The sequence below is a fragment of the Camelus dromedarius genome, chromosome 30 (genome assembly GCF_036321535.1).
Source record: "Camelus dromedarius isolate mCamDro1 chromosome 30, mCamDro1.pat, whole genome shotgun sequence".
NCBI classification, from domain to species: domain Eukaryota; kingdom Metazoa; phylum Chordata; class Mammalia; order Artiodactyla; family Camelidae; genus Camelus; species Camelus dromedarius.
In genome coordinates this window covers 11,870,990-11,894,715 of record NC_087465.1, presented here as the reverse complement: position 1 = coordinate 11,894,715, position 23,726 = coordinate 11,870,990, and the positions used below count along the sequence as shown (strand labels likewise).

Below are 23,726 nucleotides of genomic sequence, written 5' to 3'. Positions count from 1 at the left end.
TCCCTGAGTGTCGCAGTCATGGAGTGATCTGATCACAGGTGTGCTAAAAAAGTTAATTTTGGGAGAGTGTGGCAGCGGAAGGGTGGGGGAGGCGCTATTCTGGTGCCTGGCGTCTCTGAGAATCGCAGCGGTGACCAGGAGAAGAGGCTGGTGGAGAAGTGCCCCTGGCCAGAGCAGGGCCCCCGAGAGTGCTGGCCTTCGTAGCTTGGATGGAGCGGGGTGGGCGGTGTGGCGCACACACTGTGCTTGTGGTGGTGGCTGCACTGCCCCTTGGGGTGCCTTGGTGGCCCCGGGATGAGGGCTTAGCTCCGGGGCGGGATGAGCAGTGTCGTCAAGGGCACACTTCATTGGGTGATTTTCTTCACAAGCGACTGGGGCTAGATGGAGAGTATAGATTGTAACGTACTGGGTTAGAGCCGTGTGAAACTGTCTGCTTTAATACTCAGCGTTTCAGGATTCTAGGCCAAAGTGACACATAGCTGTCTTTAGAAAACATGGTACCAAACTGGATAGGTAATTCACCCCTCAGTGAGTGTCATTGCTTAAGATGGGGGTACTTACCTGTAAACTTGATTTTCTCCAAAACGCCATGTAGTAACTCTGAGTACAAATTAGATTATCTTTTCCTCTTTTGGTATTAAAGTAACCCAGAAGCTCTTTTTTTTTTTTTTTTCCTTTTCTTTTTTCATTTTTATCAGAAGCTCTTTTTAATAAGCTCTCCCAGTGAATTTTGTCAGTGAGTTTTAATTCATGTACCGCATAATTTGGAGTTTAGTGTTAAGGTTTTTATTCCCTTATATAATAACAAACTTAGTTTGTGTGTTCATGATCTAATTCTCCTGACTAACTCAGGAAGTCTAACAGCCACACTTCTTGAGGAATTTAATAAGTGTTTACAAGTCCCACTTCTGCATGACTAAGAAATTTCCTTTTAGTCCAGCCAAGTGTAGTCTAACAACAGCTGAGTTCAAAAAAAAAAAAACTTAATGGAGCTTTTATGCTCCCGGCGGTCAAGTCTCCCCCCAAAGGTTATCATAGCCTGGTGTGAAATGAGACTGCAGTCAATTCGTCTTTCCTGCTAAAACTCAGAAATGTCCTTTGATGACTTTAGTGCAAAGTTAAATGTGTATGTGCTTGAGGAGTCAGCGTAGATTTGTGGGAACAGTAGTCAGGTGGGCCCTGGAATCGCCTGGATCAGTGGTGAATCCCAGGTTTGCAGCGTCTGCCTGTGTGAGTGCCACCAAATGGTGTGACAACCTCTCTAATTCTCAGCTTTGCCAGCTTTAAAGAGGGGGCAGTAAAAACAAAGATCATTAACAGCTAAGGCCTAGATGTGTGTCCGGCCTCTGTTAGGCACTGAACAAAAAGTGTATCTACTATCTGGGTTGTCTTTTTGTTCCATGTCTGGCTGGTACAGTATTTCACTACTTTTGTCTTTAAGGGGAAAAAAACGTTCTCTAGTCCACGAGCCCAAGACGAACCTGTCTCTCCACAGGCAGCCGTTCGGCAGCTCTCCAGATGACCCACTCTGCCCACACCCTGCAGCTGAGTCCCCAAGTGACGAAGGTGCTCTCCTGGACCAGCTCTACTTGGCCTTGCGAAACTTCGATGGCCTGGAGGAGATCGACAGGGCTCTGGGGATACCCGAGCTGGTCAGCCAGGTAGGCGCCGGGCGAAGCTGAGGCTGGCGGGGGCCAAGCACTTCGTGGGCAAGGAGGTGTCTGTTTTCTCTTGTTTACAGATAACCTGCAGTCTGCTTTTTAGAATACTTCCTTACCTCGTAACAAGCAAGCACTGTTTTCTGTCTCCCCATCCCCTTGTTACTCCCACAGAAACTTTTGCCCAAGAATGGTAGATACTGAGAATGAGCTTTACATAGAACTCGGGCTGGTGATGGGGAGCTACTTGTCTAAAAGAATACTTTGCACATAAGTTAGCAGAGGTTATTTTAAAGGTAGCTGCCATCCAGTAGTCATTTTGACCTCTGCTTGGATTTAGCCCACAGTCATGTGGAGGAGATTTAAGCATCCATGGGAGGGAAAATGAGGAAGGTAACCAGCCCTAGGGTGCTTATGTAGCTTCCCCCTCCTGGTAAGTAAAGTAATTCCCTGCCTGAAGACTACTTCACGGCGACAGTATGATAAATAACATGGTCTCATGAAATAACTTGGCACTTTCTGAGTCTGGCCACACAGCTCAGTTTGTGTGCAGCAGGCATCCTGGTTTGCTGTATAAAGAGCAACCTGGAAAAACGGTCACAGCCTCGCTGCCGTCTTCTTCTTTTCTCAGCATGAATCTTCCCTATTTCTTACTGCTAAAAAGTACCTTCCGGGCTTCGATCTACTTCTTGGACGTATGACGTGTCATCAGGGTCTGTGAGAAAGGTGATGCAGAGTCATTGGAGGCTTCTCTGAAGCATCAAAAATAGTCTTGTCATAATTCCCACATTTAGCAGACGTAAGTGGGAGTTAAGACTTGTCGGTTCATACCGCGAACAGCAGAATGGAAAGAAATGACTTGAGGTTACATAGTGTAACCTGAAATAAATCAAAAGGAAAATGGAGTTGAAATACTTCCTGTGTGGCTGGTTTGCTTTGCCTCCGGTGGTAGTGAGAATTTAGCATTCAGCGTTGCTTCCCTTGAGTTTTGTCAGTGTGACATTTAAAAATGTGATTCTTGGGGTTGCTGAGTGACCTGTAGCATTGTTTTTATCAAAATTGGTGGTGTTTCATCATTTAATATTTTTAGTCTTTTTTTATTTATTTTTGTTATTTCTATTTTGTCTCATCAAATCCATCCTTATGATATCATCATATTAAACTCAATTATAGAAACATGATTGTTAGGTAGAGTCCAGGGAAACGTAGACTACAGATTGACTTTATTTGCCTTCATCAGAGTTGTGTGTTTTCATGCAAAATGGAAATCACTTAAACTTTCTCTCTGTTAAAGATGGGCAAATATTTAAAGTTCTGAGATAGTTTTGCAGATATGGTTAGAGCAGTAGTTCAACAGTGAATGGTTTCTTTCAAGGAGTTTCCACCCACATTTTCAAAACACTGTGCCAGGCGGGGAATGGGCCCAGTTCGCATGGGTCGACCTGAACTGAGCCCGGATTCTGGGTGGCTCCAGGTCCTGCTCTAACATGGGTCAGCTGGAGTGAGGAAGGCCTGCAGCGTCACTGGCTAAAGAAAACCTGAGAGGATTTTGCCGTTGGGCCCCCTGCTCTATATCAGGAGGTTGGGAGCAGCTCCGCCTGAAGTGGATGGAAGAGGAGAAGGAGCCAGGGGCTCTTTCCTGCTCTTCACAGTCATTTAGGGCCACTTGGATCTCAGGTGCCCCCCGCCCCACCAGAGAAATTCTCGATTTCTACACCTGCCCCAGATAGGGCAGCCGTAAGAAGTCAGGAATGACAAACATGTTAAAATGCCTCCGTGGTGGCAAAGCCTGGGGCGTGAAGGGAACTCTGACAGCCCCAGAAGTAGTCACATACCCTGGTGAGCGGCTCAGGTCCCAAGTCACAGACTCGATAGGAACCCATCCATGACTAGCCAGGTGGGCTTGTCACAGTTTGCTGCATGGCACCAAGTCTCAGTTTTGTTATCTGCAAAATGGGAACAACAGTGGTAGGTGCCCAACACTGCTGATCCCAGCCAGGGACCAAGGTGCTTGTCTGATTTACACAATTTATACAGGTATGACTAATCAGTCAAAAAACTTACCCCTTCAAGGGGACATTCACATTTTAAAGTCCAGGTCAGTCTGGTGGGCGGCTTGTGGAGGCGGCCTTCCTCAGTCACAGCCCATCTCTCCCTTCCCTCAGAAGGGGTGTTGCTGGGAGTCAGGCCTGACCCCTGGCCTGGCCTTGAGTCACTGGATCTTTTGAAAAAAGAGGCATTTTCTAGGAAGACAGTGGAGTGAAGCCAGAAGTGCCTTTGGGTAGTTAAGTACAAGAGGAGAAGCTTCACTTACAGGACAGTGCAAGGAAGCAGCCCCATGTTCACCCTGCCGTCTCCAGTGGGTTTATTTGTTTGTTGTCTGGGGGCTTTCTCTTCAGAGCCAAGCGGTAGACCCAGAACAGTTCTCGAGTCAGGACTCCAACATCATGCTGGAGCAGAAGGCCTCTGTGTTCCCACAGCAGTATGCGTCTCAGGCACAGATGGCCCAGGGCAGCTACACGCCCATGCAGGACCCCAACTTTCACACCATGGGACAGCGGCCCAGTTATGCCACTCTCCGCATGCAGCCCAGACCCGGCCTGCGGCCCGCGGGCCTCGTGCAGAACCAGCCAAACCAGCTGAGGCTTCAACTGCAACATCGCCTCCAAGCACAGCAGGTGTGTTCTTGGCTGTGCCTGCGACGTCAGGGAAGGTGGGGGTGGGGGACATAGGGAAGGTAGGTTGAGGCAGAGCAACAGTGACAGGTCCTCGTGGGAGGCTTAAACCCTGTCTGTCCTTTCTAAGAGGGTGTCCGCGAGGATCACACCCTTTTCATACTCGTTCTACTTTACTTCCTTCCCGTCTTCCTCCTCTGCCAGCTCCACCCATGTAGAGCATCTCGCCTTTGATTTCCTAGCTCCATTACTTACTGATGGTCTAACCTTGAGCTCTCCGAGCCTCAATGTTTAGATCTGTAAAATGGGGTTGTTGTGCAGTCCAGGGCAATCTGGACATGTTTAAAGGTCCTAGCACAGTTTCCAGGCAAATAAAAAGATTCTAGCCCAAAGTGAGCACCCAGGACAGCAGCAGCTCGAGTCTAAGTCCTGCCTCCTGACAGCAATCATCACTCTTAACAGAATGGGGGTAGAGGGATGCTGCCTTACAGAACACCTGTTTAGCTCAAGAGAATGTGTTCTCACTAAAACAAGCCTGGACAGATTGCTGTAATACAGTAACTAATAAAGTTGTGGGCTTTTAAATCTCCTCTTTTTCCCCTCTACTTTTTTCCCAGTCTTCCTCTTGGTCTCCTTAGCTGATCATTCCACCCCGTCTCTCCCTCAGAACCAGCATGTTTTCCAAATAGTCCAGAGTAATTTCTGAGTTACAAGCAGTGGGAACCTCACTGATAACTGGCTTTACAAGGGCATTCAGCTGCAGACCCTGTGGTTTCCATACCCAACAGCATGCAGAGGTTGGGTCGGGGAGGGTGACTTCTTGAGGAAGGTGATTAGAAATAATATACGTTCTGTTTCAAAATGTATTGATTGCTATGTGTGTGCATTTAGAACCGCCAGCCACTTATGAATCAAATCAGCAATGTTTCAAATGTGAACTTGACTCTGAGGCCCGGAGTACCCACACAGGTAAGGCGCAGGCCAGCCACCTGCTTTCACTGCATCCATTTGACTCCTCTTGTCATTTCTGCTCCTTGAAAATGACAAGGGGGGGCCACACGTTGGTCCAGGTCAGCACGCTGGGTCTGTCCTGTCACTCGGTTATCCACCTAGTCTCGCTTTGTGGCCCCCCCTCATCCGGCCATCATTGCCAGGTAACAGCCTCATTATTCACCTTGGTTGTGTTCTGCGAAGTCACTGCAAATGCCAAATTAGTGAAAGTGGAGCCATTCCTCCTAGGAGAGATAAAGGGTCAGGTCCCTTGAGCCTCTGGTCACATTTTCATCAGTGAGTCGGTGTACTTTCTGTTTGACGACACCTTATTTAATATGTTCTGTGACTTTGTTAATACTGAACTCACGGCTAGCAGCCCCATAACTCGTGCCTGCACGCAGCTCCTGTCACACACACGTCCTCTCCGTGAGGCCCATCCCAGCCTCCCGTGCTGTGGACCCTAGACGGCACTTCAGCGCTCCTCTCAGGAGCTGTTTTCACCAGCAGAATCACCAACAAAAAGCACAACAGTGTGAAAACCCATGGAACTAAATAGTCCACCAAAAGGACACTTGTCTGCAGTGTGAGCGCTGAGACACAGTGGCGGTGTGGCCTTGTTTCCGCCCCAGGCAGGTGTGCATGCGGGCGTCCCTCACGTGCTGCTCCACACGTGTCCATAAGTGACGACAGTGCTATGAGTGTTGGTTCTGGGGTGACAAATAAATGTCAGCGGAGGGGCCAGTTCACCAATGCAGAGTCCACGAATAATGGAGGCCATTGCCAGGACCCATAACCTCGTCCTGACGGCCAGCATGGGCGCCCCTCCCGTGCTCCTGCCCAGTGTGTCCTGGCCTCTGTCACCCTCTCTGTCCCTACATTCTTTCTTCCTGCCTCTGTTCAGCCTTTTCTGAACTGCTTCAGAGCCACCTTTGGCCCAGTGATTTGGATTCCCTTTAGACTTGAGTGTCCCTTGAATGAGACTCTAAACTTGCATCCTCAAGGCTTCTGTCACACAGTCTTCTTGGAGACAGGACTGGTGCTCCTGTGGGCTCCTTCAGTTAACTGTGTCCTCACAGTGAGTCTAAAGTTAATTGATGCTAACATCCAACTTACCCGTCAGTCATTGCAGGCTTTCAGAATCACTGTCATCTCTACAGACGTAGAAGCTCACATTCTCAGCCACCAATTGTTCAACTCTAAAATGTTCTCTTTTCTTCTCCTAGTAACTTTGCACGAGACGGTGCCCTTTGCTACCCTATTGCTAACGTATGGTTTCTTTTTCAATCTTTGTCTTCCTCCATGTATTGCCCCCCATTCCAGCCACCTATCAATGCCCAGATGCTGGCCCAAAGACAGAGGGAAATCCTGAACCAGCATCTTCGACAGAGACAAATGCATCAGCAGCAAGTTCAGCAGCGAACTTTGATGATGAGAGGACAGGGGTTGAACATGACGCCAAGCGTGGTGGCTCCTAGTGGTGTGCCAGCAACTCTGAGCAACCCCCGGATCCCCCAGGCAAATGCACAGCAGTTTCCATTCCCTCCGAACTACGGTACTGGACCTACACCCCCACCACCTTTCACCAGTCCTTTCTCCCCAGTGTCCCCCAGTCCTGGGTCACAGCTCCTCTCTCTCAGCTCTTTGCATGGCTCCCAGATGAACCTGGCTAACCAGGGGATGCTAGGAAACCTGGGAGGACAGTTGGGGCCCGTCAGGAGCCCCCAGGTCCAGCACGGTACCTTCCAGTCTCTCAGCTCAGGTACCACCTTTTCTGTAAGAATGACTGAAGCAGGTGTGCATGTGTACAGTGCATCTACCACTCCTGCTTGTGACAGTGTGTGTGTGTGTGCGTGCACGCATGCAAAGGCATATGTTTGTCAGTATCTGTAAATACAGGTACATGTGCATATATTTATATTTGAAAACCTCCGAGTCTGACTCAAATCAATAGATACATACAGAATGTTGAAAGCTACACCATTGTAAGTATTACAGACGTTGTACAAGTTTCGAAAAATGAAGACTTGCAATATTATACCGAGTCTTTAATGAATTGATAATCTTGAGAAGTGTGCACAAAACCCGCAGTGGGCGGCCTCTTAGTTTCCATCGTATTGATTTGTTGTTTAATGTCAGTCTTCAGAGATGAGCGTGCAAAGTGTGCAGTGTCATAAACATGAATATTCGTGTGCATGTCATACTCAATTAATCATTGAACTACTGATAAAAGGAAGTCCTTACATCAGCATTAATATTCAGAATGACTTTCCCCCTCTTCTACCAGAGTTCTCTATAAATAACTACCCAGTCTTTGCGGTGCTTAACTTCACGTCTCCTATTTCTTTAAGGAAACAGAAGGATAATGTGCAGCTTTTTCCTGTGTGATCTTAAGCTTTTCTTTTACAGCTGCTTTAAGTACTAATTAAATATGCATGTTTACATGTTTTCTAGGCCAAAAAGTACTTACCTTTATGTCATCCCTGAAATTGTCTAAGATGTTGCATCCTTTGTTTCCCAGCTCCTTCCTTTTTCCTTTTTGATGATTTAGAAAAAATCAGCTGAAAGTTTTTTCCTTTTAGTGTAAACGCCATGTGTACCTCTAAACTGAACAAGAAGCCTATACTGAAATTTTTTTTGTGTTCTTGCTAGTCGTGAATAGTGCTGAAGTACCACAGAACCCTTGGTAAAGACGCAAGCTAATCATGAATACAGTTACTTATTTTTTAAAATGCATTGATCTCATCATAGAATCACTTGAGTTAATTTAATAAAAAATTATGCAGATGCATTGGGTTTTTATATAATAGCAAAACTTTAATCCAGTTTAATCCTATTATAGTGACATATAAACATTTAAAGACTATTTCAGGTCAAAGAGAACTGTCCATACTTGACTCATTCTTGATTGAGAAAGGGATATGGGGAAAGAATAGTGTTTCCTCTCTCCACCTCTAGTCGTGGTGGTTACTGAGGTTCCTAGACACCCCTTTCATTACTGGAGAGAACCCACTATATGGAGTTTTTCTTCTTCATGTATGTGTGTAATTTACCAGCACGTGATCAGGTGCTTGAAAGTAATTCTCTTTGTGTATTTAATCTGAATGTTCTTTTTTCCCCGCCGTCTCTACAGTAAAGCTAACAGTCTCCCCTGGATTTCTGTTCTGTCTTTTAAGGAATAAGTCAGCAGCCTGACCCAGGCTTCACTGGGGCCACAGCCCCCCAGAGCCCTCTGATGTCGCCCAGAATGGCACACACCCAGAGCCCCATGATGCAGCAGTCCCAGGCTAACCCGGCCTACCAGGCCTCCTCGGACATGAACGGGTGGGCCCAGGGCAGCATGGGTGGAAGCAGGTACGCCGCTGTTCTGTGTCTTTCTAGTAGAAATGATCACTAGGGAATCTCTACAGACCACCTGTCTCTCTTCTGTATTTTCCCTCTTTGCTCAAGGGAGCAATACCAAGTAAACTGCTGAGCAAGCCAGTTTACTTTTCCTAGGGCAGAAGTTACCAGAATTAACAAAACCTTGGCACAATATTTTATTCTTTGGGGGTAAAAGGAACTCTCCCTTAAGAAGGTAGCACCCCCGCCAGTTTATGACGGCAACTGCTGTGGGAGGTGGGGGCCTAGGAGCTGCCCTCCATCAGTACGTGTAACAAAAGCAGACTTGAAAGTGGGAGACATCCTTCCAGACCTTCACAGTGATGTTAGGAGCAGGTGAAGGGTGTGAGGGCCCTACAGCTTCACTGAGCACCTCCCCTGCTGGTTCTGACCTCACCCCCTCCCGCCCGCCCCACCCTGGGTTCCTTCAGCCTGAGAAACAGGTGCTCAGCACTGCCTGCCTGGTGGCCCTGGGGCTCTAACATTTTAATCTTCACTGTGTTCCCAGCATGTTTTCGCAACAGTCCCCTCCCCACTTTGGACAGCAAGCGAACACCAGCATGTACAACAACATGAACATCAACGTGTCCATGGCGACCAACACGGGTGGCATGAGCAGCATGAACCAGATGACAGGGCAGATCAGCATGACCTCAGTGACCTCCGTGCCTACGTCGGGGCTGTCCTCCATGGGTCCCGAGCAGGTGAGCCCCCAGGCAGAAGCCGTCCTTGGTCTTCCGATTGTCACTTTTTGTCTATTTCTGCATGGAATGGATCTTTCCATGTATTTAACATCTGCCATCAACTCCCACATTTATTTTGAAGAGTGTTTTTTCACCTTACTTGTGTTGGTGTGATTAACAGAAATACTTGTCAATGATGAAATAAACATGAAAGGATCCCTGACTGCTCAAAAAACTTTTACTTAATTTTGTCATTTAAATTTTTCTCTCACTTGAGGGTTTTAGCAGTATCTAAGATGACTCAAAAAGTGGGATAGTGAAATGTGCTTTTTTAAAAAGTTAATTTTGGATTTTTTGTGTAAGAACTTTTTTTTTAAACGTAAAACCAGATGAAAAGCAAAGGTCAAACTACCTGCCATCCAATTAGCTTTATTAAAGGTGATGGTTCACCTGTGCAGGGAGACTGACACAATATCCCAGAACCGTTCTTTATTATCTTTGGATTGTTGATGCTATGGGTTTTTTTTTTCCCCCAGTCCTTTTTTTTTTTTTTTTTTTTAATCTGTTTTGTGTTTAATACTGAATGATTCTGCCATCTATAAGTACATGCCAGCTTCACTGGGGTGGCAGAGAGACTCAAACATTTGGTATCTCAGCCTAGAATTCAGAAATTGTGATGGGCTGATCCAGAGGTACAGATATTGGTTAATTTTTTTTTACCTGTATTAAAGATCTTATTTTTAAAGGGCACAAAATGCTTGGCATTCTGCTTCCTCAGTAGTTCATGCAAAGTACTGACATGGCAGAGGCTGTGAATCATATTTCAAATCTGGAGAAATTGAGGCTTGGAAAGTTTAAACCACCAGTAATTCATTGACAGCACTGTAAATTTGTTAGGTCATGATTGTGATAATGGCAAAAGAGTGAAAGTTTAATGAGGTCTATTTAATCCTGATGTTGGTAAACCACAATTTGCTTGAAAATTTATTAAATTTTACAATGCCTCAGTGTTTTATTCTATAAAAAGATGATTGAGAAAAATGCATAGTCGGGGGGAGAGTATAGCTCAGTGGAAGAGTGTAGGCTTAGCATGCACGGGGTCCTGGGTTCTATCCCCAGTACCTCTGTTAAATAAATTAATTAAATAAACTTAATTACCTCCAAAAAGAATAAAGTAATTTTTTTAAATGCGCAGTGATGCATGAGAAAATTTAAAGCCCTTTGCAATTTAAGGAGTCCATACATGTGTGTAATAATTTGTACTTCTCTTGTTGAATTGAGGGTGGCTAAATACTTGTTTAAATTAAACAAAAACTGAAGAAACAGACCTTCCATCTTTTCAGTGGAGAGAATACAGTATGGACATTGAATTTCCCACAAAAATGGGCCACTGGTAGTTTCCGATTTGCTAGTAGGGAAAGTGTCATTTGTAAAAGAAATACCCAAATATTAATGAATAGTTCACTTGGAGAAGATTCACAAGATCCTGCCTGGTTTTGGGTATTCACACCTGCTCTTGCTAATCAGTAACTTGCCTAAAGTAACAGGTATCTGGAGTCATTAGTCTAATTTGCACTCAAAAAGGTGAACATGTTAAGGCATAAGAATGTTTCTAACATCATCTCTGTTGAATTTCTGTACAGAATGCAAATTAGATTTCATTTTGAAGGCATCTAGTGTATTATAAGTATTTTCACGTTCCTCCCCTCTCCCTCCAAAATATACACATGGGAGAGTAGATAAGGGAAGGGATGTAGCCATTTTCCCACAGTACTTTTTCCCCATAATTCTACTCCTGAAAACAGGTGGTCAGGGGTTGGTTGTTTCCCAGTACACTCCCAGGTGTCCCACCAAATGAAGCCACTGTCCTGCCCTGTCGCCCTCAGGTTAACGATCCTGCTCTGAGGGGAGGCAGCCTTTTCCCAAACCAGCTGCCCGGGATGGACATGATTAAGCAGGAGGGAGACGCATCACGGGTAAGAAACAACCAGAGACATAAATACCAGTATATGGTAGCAAAGTGGATGTGAACGTCTCATGGACCAAAATTGGCACTGATATGTTGTCAGCCTGTAGATTGAAAAGAGTTGCAAAATACTTGAGTTTTTTTTTTTTTTTTTTTAGTATCTTCTCATTTTATCTGGCATGCGGTGGTTTTTCTGTGAATAATTATTTCTTTAATAAGCTCATTTTAATTGAGCTGATGGTGGTGTAGGAATTAAGAACACTAATTTTGCCCTGGCATGAAACTATTCTAGAGCAAAGCAAAAAAAAAAAAGTAGCAAAGAATTAATCATGTTAGGGCACACTTTGGTTTATTTTTGCATTTTCTGAATCATGTTTGATTTTCAGTAGGATGAAGAGGGTCTAACTTGTAATTGCTCTCTCTCCTTTAAGTTTTGTCTTTCTAAGGATTTTTCTGTATTTCATTTTATTTAGGCAAGAATCTTGTAAACGTTATTTGCTTATTACCTTAAACACTTGTTCTAAGAAGACTGGTACTATGTTCAACCAAACCTTGAAACAGTAGAATAGTCAATACCTAGAACCCAGCTAAGCTGTGAGCCTGGTGGCAGACCTGTTACAGAGAAGGCTCTGAGCAACTTGGCACCTGGGTGGAGGGGGCTGTGGGGCCCTCTTAAGGCAGGGGTATAATCCCTAGCAGTAGACGGCTCTTCTAAAGTAAAAGTTCTCCCTCGATGGAGAAAATGTAGGGTCAATGTTGAATTTCCTACCAAAAAAGGGGGGATCGTGGGTCATTTTGTTTATATTAGCATTCATGTTTAAAAAGTAATAAAGTTGAATCCAGATTTAACCACAGTGTGTGGATTTTTCTCAGCGTGGTTTGCCTTGTTTGAAGCACAGACTCGCGTGGCAGTGGGTGGGGTCCTGTAGATGTCTCCTGTAGGTGAAGACAGAGTGAGCACTTCATCTGCACGGTTAACGTACTGATCCAGTGAGCCTAACTAACTGAAAATGGAATACATTTTATACTGACCATGTGTTTAGACTCCAAATGTGCCATCAATTAAGGTCTGAAGCCCCCTTGAGGACCAGCATCTTCCCTGCCACCAGGCCTGTCCTCCCCTCCACGGCACCCACATGGGCAGTGGCCGCCAGACTCAGTGACGGCTCATGTGCACAGAGCAGAGGCTGGAAACCTAGGGTGCACTTCTCAGAGGAACGATGTGGTTTATGGGCTCCCACGGGGGATGGCTCATTTTAACCCAGAAGTGCTGGGCACCTAACCTCTGAGTAGTGTCTCTATGGGGGCAAAAAATGGATTTAGGGGGCCAGGCTTACATTTCCCACTTCGGGAAATGTGCTGGCCAGGGCTCTGGGGAAGCACTGCCCGGGCCAGGCCAGCAGCCCAGCCTTCACTCCTGTCTCCTCAGAGCCCCAGAAAGTAACTCACCTTGTGTCCTTTCTTCTGCTGCCACTTACCTCCAAGAAGGGAAGTAAAGACACGCAGGTGGCCCATCACCTGCCTTTTATTTATTTTTTCCTGACTGACCATTTATTTTTTAATTATTTATTGTATTATTTTATTGTTATTTTTGGCAGGTGGGAGGTGATTCAATTTTATTATTTATTTTTAGATGGGGCATTGGAGGTTGAACTCAGGTCCTTGTGCATGCTAAGCTCGTGCTCTACCACTTGAGCAATACCCTCCCCACTTCATCTGCCTTTTAAACAGTTACAGAAACAACCAGCCTGTGTTGAGCATGAACCACAGGCCTGATTCTCTGCCAAGAGCTGTATGTGGAGGAGCTCATTTAAACCACTCCCCAGCCGCATCCTAGGACCACTGTTTTTGAGGGTTTAATGACTTGCCCAAGGTCCCGCCACCCCAGGAAGGAAACCCAGGCAGGACGAGCCCTGAATGTGCACTCTTAGCTCCCCCTGCGCACTACTGCCTACATCCCCGATGGGAGCCCAGGGCTCTCGGGAGAATTTTCAAAGGGTTTTATGCAGGTAACACTGGAAAAGGCCACAAAGGAACAAGTGACTGCCTTCTTTGGTGTCATTCCTTTCTCTCTCTATAGATCGTAAAGGGAAGAAGAGACACTCGTGTATCCTCTGGAACAGGCAGTGACGCCCGAGCTCCCTGTTGAGTAGAGTCCTCCCTCAGGCACGGGTGCCCCATCTCAGCATGGAGGAACCCTCGCAAGCAAGGACAGGGCACCACCTTTCATACTCTGATGCACCAGGGACCTAGGCATTTAGGCCTCCCCCACATTTTTAGATGAGAGACCGAACCTGTGACTCACCCCAGGTCAAACAGCTAATCGTGGCGGAATATGCTGGAGGCAAGAAGGGGGGCCACCCTGAGCAGCACCACAGAGGGGCACAGACCTTCCAAGTTGGCTGGACTGATCGGCACAGGGCAGGGGCAGAGATGTGGGCAAGGTGGGTCGGCAGAACCAGGTGTTCACTGCACACACACCCGGGTGCCGACGGGTACCTGGGAACCTGACCTGGAAAGATTAGCGTTAGGATCACAAAAAGCAACTTGCACAGTAGCATATAGTGTTTTCTCCATCCAAAGTGCCTTTCGGGATCTGTGGTGAGAATTCTGTTATCCCCTAGTCCGAGCCATTTATACCTCTCCCTGTGTTTTCTAGTCCCCCCGCCTGCATCTGGCTCTGCATCATGCTGAATGTTAAGGCTAGAGAAAGTCCGTCTCAGACACTCTCGTTCCTTCAGAGAATAATCTGTATGGTGTATCCCTTCGAATCCATGGGTAATAACTGGAAATCACTCTGCATCTGTCACCGTCCCACTGACGTGTGCACGGAGAGGGGTTCTGTCATCTTCATCTTCTGTGTCTCTGCCATGTACTCCGCTGCTGTGAATCTGAAAGGAACTCTTTTCAGAATTTTTATTGGCAACCAGGTTCTCTTTGAACTGAAAACCACTGTGATCCATTACTAATTGAATCTGTGCTCCATTTATCTTGAAATGGAGATTAAAATTGTATCTTGCTTTAAGCAGAGCTAGAATATACAACCAGGGATTTACTAAAAACTAGAAAAGGGCAGATATTTTACTTAACCTAAAGGTTCTTCCTTTTACAAGGATTTAGTAGCCTTTGTTTTACATATATTTAAATATATGAAAATTGAGTTTACTGCTCAGCCACATGGCTCTTGTATAAAGTATAGTTGTAATTACTTCTATTTACTAGCACCTTAGAAATTGAACGCTAAGTAGAATCGGCTTTGAGTTGATGATGACGACGGTGACAGTTACTGAGCGCTTATTCTGCCCCCGGAACTACTTGAGTGGTTTTGTTTAATGCCCACAACAGCCCTCAGGAGTGTCAGCTACAGAAAGATTAAGTGACTGGCTGCCAGTGCGTGTGGATGTCAATCACGGGAAGAATACTGCCTTGGAGTTTCCACAGACATCTCTGCATCTCAATAGACTTTTTTTCCAGACTAACTGGAAAACTGAGGAGCTTTTTTTTATATTTCAACCAGAGCTGTGGGGTGTTTCCATGTAAAATCATACAAGGGACGACAAACTAGGAACAAATACATTACTGAACTTTACGTTATAGGGGAAAGCACATTAAGTTTTCTTCTCTAGGAGGAAGTGTAATCAGGTTTCTTAAGCTTGGGAGAGCTGTGCACCTGACCAGGACTCTGATTCCACCCGGGAACGCTAACTCTGATCTGGCAAGTCTCCCCAGATCCCCTCTCAGGGCGCTTTGGTGAAATGGATTACTTGGGGCTTACTTCCTCTCTCATCTTCCTTAAACTAGAAAATCTCTAATGGCCCTGATTCGCTAGAATTCTGTGTCTGAATATCTAAATCCCAGATGCAATCATATTATGTTCCTGCAGCAACCAGTACTTTTCCTCACATAACTCAGATCACAGAGTTATTTGTCTGCCTGGCCTGTTCAGGACCGTTTTGATAGCAGTGACTGGAAATATCTTACTACGGTTTCTATTCCCAGCATCCGGTACAGAGTTAATATTGATTAATTAATATTTGCTCAGTGAATGACTCTTGAGGGGAGGATAGCCAATAGCCAGAGAAAAGCATGGGCAGATCTACTTACACCAACCAAGGAAGCACCTCCCCGTGACTCTCGCTTGTGTGGTCATTCAGATCATTGGCATTAGCAGTCAGAAGCTGACAGTAGTTCCCTAAAGTCAAAACCCCAGGCTTCTCCACTTGCTGAAGCCAGCGAGAACACACCCCACTGTGCACAGGAGTGCGGCAGTGAGGGAGCGTCGGGAGGGGACGTTTTACAGGGAAGTGGGTTTGCACTGGATGATTTTGAGGAAGGACTGGGAAAACAGTGACCACTTCTGGATTGGATGCTGTCAAAGAGCAAAGGCAATTCAGCAACTGGGTATCTTGGGTCTTGTGGTAATCTCTGTTACGTGGTCACCAGTACAGGAGTGGCAGTCACTCCGAAGGGTTGATCTGTGAGCCATTGCAGTCTGGGGCCTTCAGAGTAGCGCGCAGGATCTCCTGGCCTTGGGCACCGTTCTCTGTGTTCAGTTAGGAGCAGTGCCATCTGCTCATCTGCATCAAAATCAAGTGTACTTCATCGGGACGCAGCTTTGTGACTGGCATTATTTAAAACGGCCACGTGTTCTACTGTTTTTGTGATGGACTTTATGATGGTTTTACCAAAAGTTCGGAGACACTACACCACTTCCTCTTTGTTTCCTGCAGAAATACTGCTGACACGGAAGGGAGCTGGTTGCCTCTTTCTTCAGCTGATTGGGCTCACGTGCTCAAAACGCTTACCAGTCTGGAGAGCTGCGTCTATTTGTTTTGACCCAACTGACCTGCCATCCAGTCCTGCCAGAGCGAGAGGGGCCAACGGCCTGGGCCCTGGCCGCAGGGTGGACCCCCGGCTGCTGCAGGAGGAGCAGCCTTGTGTGCTGACGGCCTGCAGCCCACGCCCGGACGGTCGCTCCATCTGTTCACTGCATTCACCTTAGTGCAACTTAGATCTCTCCTGCCAAGTACTTGTTGACAGGCAAACTCCATACCCGTGTCAGATTGAATGTATCTAAATGTATATGTTTAAGGAAAACACCCATGCTCTTGTTCTGTTCCTGCCTGGTTCCAGATACTGGTTTCTTGCTTTGTTTCCCCTGGCTAACCAGTCCAGTACAAAAGATTAAAATTCCATCTGGGGGAAGGAAACAAATTTTAAAAAAAGGTGTTTTAAGCTAAGCCTGCCTTTGGGATGAAAGCAGGGCAGACGCTCAGACCGCGCTGTGTGTACAGAGACAGCGCCGCGCAAAGACCATAGATGTATCTTTGTGAAAGCACTCGAGACCCTGTTGGAAAGAGCTTCCAGTTACTGAACAGATGAAAAGGAGCCTGTGGGAGGGCTGTTAATATAAACAAGTACTTTCCCCCGCCTTTTTTTTTTTCTTTTGTTCAAACCCAATGAGCTCACCCAGATCATGAATCGAGAAGAGATACTTTTCATTTCCAAATTCAGTTCCTTTTAGATTGATCAGACAGACAGCTCGAATCAGCCCCTCCTCTTCCATCTGATCCCACCTCTGCCCTTCCCCAGTTCTCCCCGCTTTCATTCTTTTTTTTTAAATAAAAGCAACAGAAACCAGGTAATCCCATTATTTCCTGACATGTTTTGCCAGCCCCTTACCAATTGCTCACTATTAAATTTCAGAAAAATATATTTACTGGCAAGGAGAGGAACAGTTAGGACTTGATACCCAGCACACCGGGGACACCTGCTTTGGAGGCATGTTATTCGATTCCCCAGCAACACTGGCCTACAAAACGGGAGAAGATAATAGTGTGCTTCAAATTGACAGCAGATATCACGACAGATTTAACCTCCACCATGTGTTTTTTATTTTGTTTTTTAGCAGTGCTGACTAAGCCGAAGTTTTGTAAGGTACATAAAATCCAATTTATATGTAAACAAGCAATAATTTAAGTTGAGAACTTAAGTGTTTTAATTGTATCATTTTTGTGAGGTATACATATTGTGGAATTGACTCAAAAATGAGGTACTTCAGTATTAAAATTAGATATCTTCATAGCAACGTCTCCTAAAGGTGTTTTGTAAAGGATCTCAATGCCTTGATTAGACCTAATTTGTAGACTTAAGACTTTTTATTTTCTAAACCTTGTGATTCTGCTCATAAATCATTTATCTAATCTGTATGATATGCAGCCGCCGTAGGAACCGATTCTTGATTTTTATATGTTTATATTCTTTCTTAATGAACCTTAGGAAGACTACATGTTACTAAAAAGCAGGCCACTTTTACGGTGGTTTTTCTTGCCCACTCTGGTAGGGGAATAATCTTTTCTTAATTGGCATCAGTTTCAGACAGCTGGAATACCAAGAAACTGGTGACCTTTTTTGAGCTATGTCTCCCCAACTCCTGATACACATACTTTCTTACCTAAATTTCAGAGTGATGTCTTTTTGATGTCCAACAAGCAAAGCTTTTTATATCTCATTAGCCAGGCTTTTTAGGAACAGAGAGGTTTTTCCTTGAACTTTGATGATTTTGTGGCAGGGTGAAAAGCATACCGACTAGCCCTGTTTGTATCTGTGTGTGTGTGTGTGTCCAGACTGTGGAGGGATAGAAAGAGACAGTGCCCAAAGATAAACAGGAAGGAGACAGTCTGAAAGTGTTGCTCCACACTAAAGACATTTTCTGGAAATTTGCATTTTGATACTTTTTTCCACTTGAGGGGGGGTCTCGCTACAGGGAAGTGGCCAAGGAACAGCACTTCTCAGGGGCCACCAGTTCACATGTCCCCCTCGAAAGGCTCTACTTTTCTCAGCCAGACCATTGGGTTGCCCAACTGTGATGGGAAGAAACAAGCAGATGTCGGCCCGGAACTCCAGTCCTCGTTGGTGCGATGGGCTGGTGATCCACGCCATTCAATGTGACCGGTTTCAAGTTTTTAGAAACATGTGAATTAGAATGACTTTAATGTCACACAGCACAAAAGAGAAAGGGAGTTTAAACTGGATTTGTTTGTTTGTTTTGTTTTAAGTCCCTTTTCACTGTCACACTGTCCCCAAATATCTGTGTACCTTTTTTATTGTTTCTCCACCCGCCCACTGTGTTTTCATGTCAGTCCCAATTTGGACAAATCTGCAAACCTGGGATACTGGTAGTTTAGAATAATTCATGGTCATTACTGTTTTGAAGAAAAAGAGATTGTCAGTTCTCTTATGGCTCAGAGCAGGTAAAAGGGATTTTGCTTTACATCCAATTAAGAGTCAGTGACGGACTCCTGGCCATACTGATCCCTGTAGAAGCAAAAGCCAAATGGACCGCTCATTATCAGTATTTCTCACACTGAACACAATAAACTTGTTAGACTGAGTACTTGGTTTTTGTTTAACAGAACAAATAATCAGTGTTTTACTTATATTAATAAATGTGAAAAACACATAATGTGAAAAGTATACATTCATTAACTTGGTTGTAAAACTCATTTAACTGTTCATGTAATGTGGTAAGTTTAAAAAGTGACGTGAGCTGTTTTCCCTGCAACGAATTCGTTTGACTCGAAGATTCAAAACACCCCCTCCCACGTGTATCTCTTACGGCCTGTACCAACTGAAAGCAATGTTTTTGCAGTTTATATAATGCGGTTTTTAATCTGTGTTTAAAAATGGAGTTCATATGGGCTTAACACATGAAACGAGTGGCACAGACCCACTTGCAGAACCCAAAGATACACAATCAATTTTGAAATGCAACTTAAGCCATTAATTGTTGGTGTGAATTTAAAATTTTCTAGTATTTGTATGGTAGTATGCTGCCTAGGAGCAAAAGCATTCTCTGCACAAAAGAAAATTACTGTAGCGGCTTCGATTTTCATTAGAATTTTCTCCCTGGTGTTTCTTTATAGACTAAAACAAAATCTTTTAAGTTTCTTACTACAGGTAAAAGCTATGTGCAAGAACCTCAAAATGCTAAAATCTAGCATAATGCCTTAGATCTGTTTTTAAGTCTTGTATATTCCTACATAGCTGTCCAATGTATTATATTTGTATAGTGAATTGTGTACAATTTTTTGAATAAGTGCATCATCACTTAACCTTTATGTTGTTGAACAGTGATGATGAGACATTTCTTCAAACATTTAACTGTCATTTTTTTTTCTTATGCCATTTGTGGGTTTTATTTGTACAGTTCCTCATGAAGTTGCATCTGAGATGTGTGTATATGAAAAGATTATACAAGGGTAAAATTAAGCAATATATTACCTATGGTTCTTCAGGAGAAAGCTTACAGTGTTTCAGGTTGTGATTTATTGTCAAAATGGAGTTGACTCCGGACATCACTTTGTTCAGCTGCATTGATGTTTGTATTTCTAGTGTGAGCAGTTTATGCAAAGGTAGATATATTCAGAGAAATTTTAAATACATTTATGCAAGTTAATATTGCTTTGCTGATGCTATTTGCTTATTTGATGTTAAATAATGCTATTGTAAATAAAGAATTCTGTTGTTATTGCATCATTTAATAAATTTTAATGCCTTCGGGTTTTACATGGCTTTGGAGATTTTCACGTGTTTATATTGTGTCTTCATTCATAACTGCAGTTAAATATAAAATTACCTGACTTATAATTTTATAATTTCTTTTTCTTTTTTATGGAGGTACTGGGGATTGAACCTGGGACCTCTTGGCATGCTGCACGTGCATGCTACCACTGAGCTATACCCACCCCCCCTTAATAATTTCTTACATTTATACAATAGTAGATACTGTTCCCAGCACATTAACATTTATTCTCCCAATGACCCATTTTCTAGGTTTTCAGTTTGAAGCCAAGAGGGGTATGTCTGCTTAAGATTACCGAACAGCTTAATGGCAAATACAGGTCGAATCTAGGGCCACTGAGTCCTAATGGTGTTACCACCTCCAGACACTTCTCCAAAACACACTTAACGAGAATCACACGGACTTCTGACTGACCTATGAAAGTTACACTTTACACATTAGAACAATCATGATGGTTCTGATAGATGGACTTAATGCTTGATAGACAAGGCAAGTACAATACTTAAAACCCGGGTCATTAACTACATGAATCATTGTAATGAAGACAATCTGGAATCGTATTTTTTAAATATATGAAAAAATTAGTGATTAGAAAATCCTATCTAGACGATTAACTATGCTAGCAAATTAGAGGACAGGGAAATTATTAACTTAATAGATGCCATTTGATAAATGTGCATAGGATCAATTTCAGTCCCCGTTCATGAGAAAACCTCAAGGAAAAATAAAACCTCCAGGCAAAGTAAAGTTTCTAAAGTTATTTAAAGTTATCTGATAGAATCCCACTGTGATACGTCCACTTCGTGGTGATATATTAAAAAAATTAAAGTCAGACAAAATAAGGAGGCCCACTCCACTATCCATGCTGGTGGAATACAAGAGGTAGAACATTCCAGCCAATCTGACCGTCTATAGAGAAAGCCCCAGTGAATCTACTGACCAGCTCTTGGAGTGAGTCAAAAAGCTCAGATGGTTAGAATATACAAACATCAACAACTTCCGTTCACACTAGTAACCAATTAGTTCCAAGACAGGAGTGAGGCCTCTGGGGTCCCAGGCTACCCACTACCCCCTCCTGAGCGGGGCCTTGGGAACACCCTGTGTTGGCAATACAGAGGCCCAAGCCCATCTCACAGCCCAGGTGCTGGGTCCTCTGTGGGCCCCACACTCTTGGGATCGCACCCCACATTCTGCAGGTCCATCCTGCAGTGTCCTTCCTGCCACAGGAGCAGAGACCACCCTGCAAGCAGCCCCCTCCCAAACCAGCACACAGAGTGAGTGCGAGCAGGGACACCAGAGGAATTTCACTCAGACACCAGCGTCCCAGGGGTGCCAGCAAGGACACAGACAAGGCAGAGCCCAAGAGATGGGACCAGAGGGCCCCCCTGGGTGGCTGGTCGGGTCCTGGCTCATCTGCCCCTCATACACCCTCTCTAAATGCTGCTTGTTCAGATGCAAACAGGCAGAGCTCCAGACTGAAAGTCAGCTCTGCCCGAATGCCCTGTTGGCAAACACCGCAGGAGTCCACTCAAGTGCAGGCCCTGGAGTTGACAACTTACAGACCAAAGTGGCCATCAGGGCCGGGGCTGCGGGAGAGGGTGGGAAGTGAGTGAGACTCTCATGCTTGTGGGATTTTGATTTTACGTGATGAATATTTCCAGGGATGGTGGCGACAGCTCCATGACAAGGTGAATGTACCTAACGCCTCAGAAACATGCACTTCAAATGGTGACGATGGTAAATGGTGTGTGACGTGTTTTATTTCACTTAAAATAATCTTTTTAAATGGATGTCCTTTAAACATAAGACACCATAAACCTCCTAGAAGAGAACATAGGCAAACTCTCTAAATTGTAACAATGTTCTAGATCAGTCTACCCAGGCAATAGAAATAAAAGCAAAAATAAACAAATGGGATCTAATTAAACTCAAAAGCTTTTGCACAGCAAACTATAAACAATAAAAGACAACCTACAGAATGGGAGAAAACATTTGCAAACAATGCAACTGACAAGGGCTTAATTTCCAGAATATACAAACAGCTCATACAACTCAGTAACAGAAAACAACCAACCCAATCAAAAACTAGGCAGAAGACCTGAATAAACATCCCTCCAATGAAGACATATAGGTGGCCAATAGGCACAGGAAAAAATGCTCAGTATCACTAATTACCAGAGAAATGCAAATCAAAACTACAAGATCATCTCACAACAGTCAAAATGGCCATAATTAGAAAGTCCACAAAAGATAAATGCTGGAGAGGGTGTGTGAGAAAAGCGAACCCTCCTACACTGTCAGTGAGAATGTAGTTTGGTGCAGCCACTATGGAAAACAGTACAAAGATTCCTCAAAAAACTACAAATAGACTTACCCTGTGACCCATCATCAATCCCACTCCTGGTCATATATCTGGAAGAAACTAATTCAAAAAGATAAATGCACCCCAATGTTCGTAACAGCACTATTTACAATAGTCAAGATATGGAAGCTACCTAAATGTCCATTGACAAATAAATGTCTGGATAAAGAAGCTGTATGTGCGCGCGCGCGCGCACGCACATGCACGCACGCGCACACACACACACACACACACACTGGAATACTACTCAGCCATAAAAAAGAATAAAATATGCTCAATATTTTATAACCTTTAATGGAAAAAATATGAAAACAAATATATGTATGTCTATATAAGAATGGGACTTTGTGCTGTACACCAGAAATTGATACACTAATTGACTGTACTTCTATTAAAAATAAATAAATAAAATAATGCCATTTGCAGCAACATGGATGGACCTGGAGATCATCATTCTAAGTGAAATAAGCCAGATAGAGAAAGAAAAATACCTGATATCACTGATAAGTGGAATCTAAAAAAGGATGAACTTATTTACAGAACAGAAACAGACTCACAGACATAGAAAACTTATGGTTACACGGGTGGGAAGAGGGGCAAGGGATAAATTGGGAGTTTGAGATTTGCAGATACTAACATATATAAAATAGATAAATAAGTTCATACTGTATAGCACAGAGAACTATATTCAATATCTTGTAATAGCCTACAATAAAAAAATAGGAAAAGGAATATATATATATATATATATATATATATGTGTGTGTATAACCGAATCATTATGCTGCACATCAGAAACTAACACAACGTTGTAAACTGACTATACTTCAATTGAAAATTTTTTTAAAAAACAATGTCTTATTGAGATTCCAATTTGACTCCCTTTATTACAAATGTTTGACACCCTAGCACTGTCCCCCACCTTGGGGGCCATATCACACCCTCACACGGCACTTGGGGGACCATTCTTAGGGAGACTTGTCTTTGTGATACCTGAGCTCTGTCCAGGGGAACCCAGACAGCGGTGACCCCCACGGATTAGATATGATATGTGATATGATACCACCAAGGGTTATCTGTCACTCAGGAGAACATGGAGCAGCAACCCGCTCAAAGGTGCCTGTTCTCATATGAAAGTGACAAGATTAAAAGAAGAAAAGAGACCTCAGGTTAATCAGGGCAACACCCTCAATTCAGATGTTGGGAATCTCAGAGAAGACGAGACACACTGTAGGCAAAGAGCAGATATGGGGCTTCCTCCTGAACCTGAGCCTGACCCATACAGGTGGGGTGAGACCCCACCTCCCCAAACCCTGCACCCAGGGTCACACATCCCCTTGGTCAGGACACCATGGCTGTGCTAGGTGGGCCCCCAGCATGGGAACAAGCTGGGTCCCTCCCTGGGAACTCCTGGCACTGCAGGAAAA

At 44.3% G+C, this 23,726-nt stretch overlaps 1 protein-coding gene across 16 annotated transcripts in view; it reads left to right on the top strand.

Moving 5' to 3' along the window:
• The window catches only part of NCOA2 (nuclear receptor coactivator 2), a 227,297-nt gene extending 207,364 nt beyond the window's left edge, over positions 1-19,933 (top strand). For 9 of the 16 annotated variants that reach the window (XM_031441492.2, XM_064480868.1, XM_031441489.2 and 6 more), the window contains 7 exons: positions 1,442-1,661; positions 4,058-4,336; positions 5,225-5,302; positions 6,647-6,878; positions 8,500-8,677; positions 9,213-9,408; positions 11,274-12,890. In XM_031441492.2, coding sequence (XP_031297352.1) covers positions 1,442-1,661; positions 4,058-4,336; positions 5,225-5,302; positions 6,647-6,878; positions 8,500-8,677; positions 9,213-9,408; positions 11,274-11,417 — 1,327 coding nt within the window. In that variant the 3' untranslated portion in view covers positions 11,418-12,890. Of the gene's footprint in view, positions 1-1,441; positions 1,662-4,057; positions 4,337-5,224; positions 5,303-6,646; positions 6,879-8,499; positions 8,678-9,212; positions 9,409-11,273; positions 12,892-16,083 lie in introns of those variants that run through there. The other 7 variants (XM_031441501.2, XM_031441498.2, XM_031441494.2 and 4 more) reach the window with 6 other exon arrangements.
• The last annotated feature ends 3,793 nt before the right edge of the window (positions 19,934-23,726 follow it).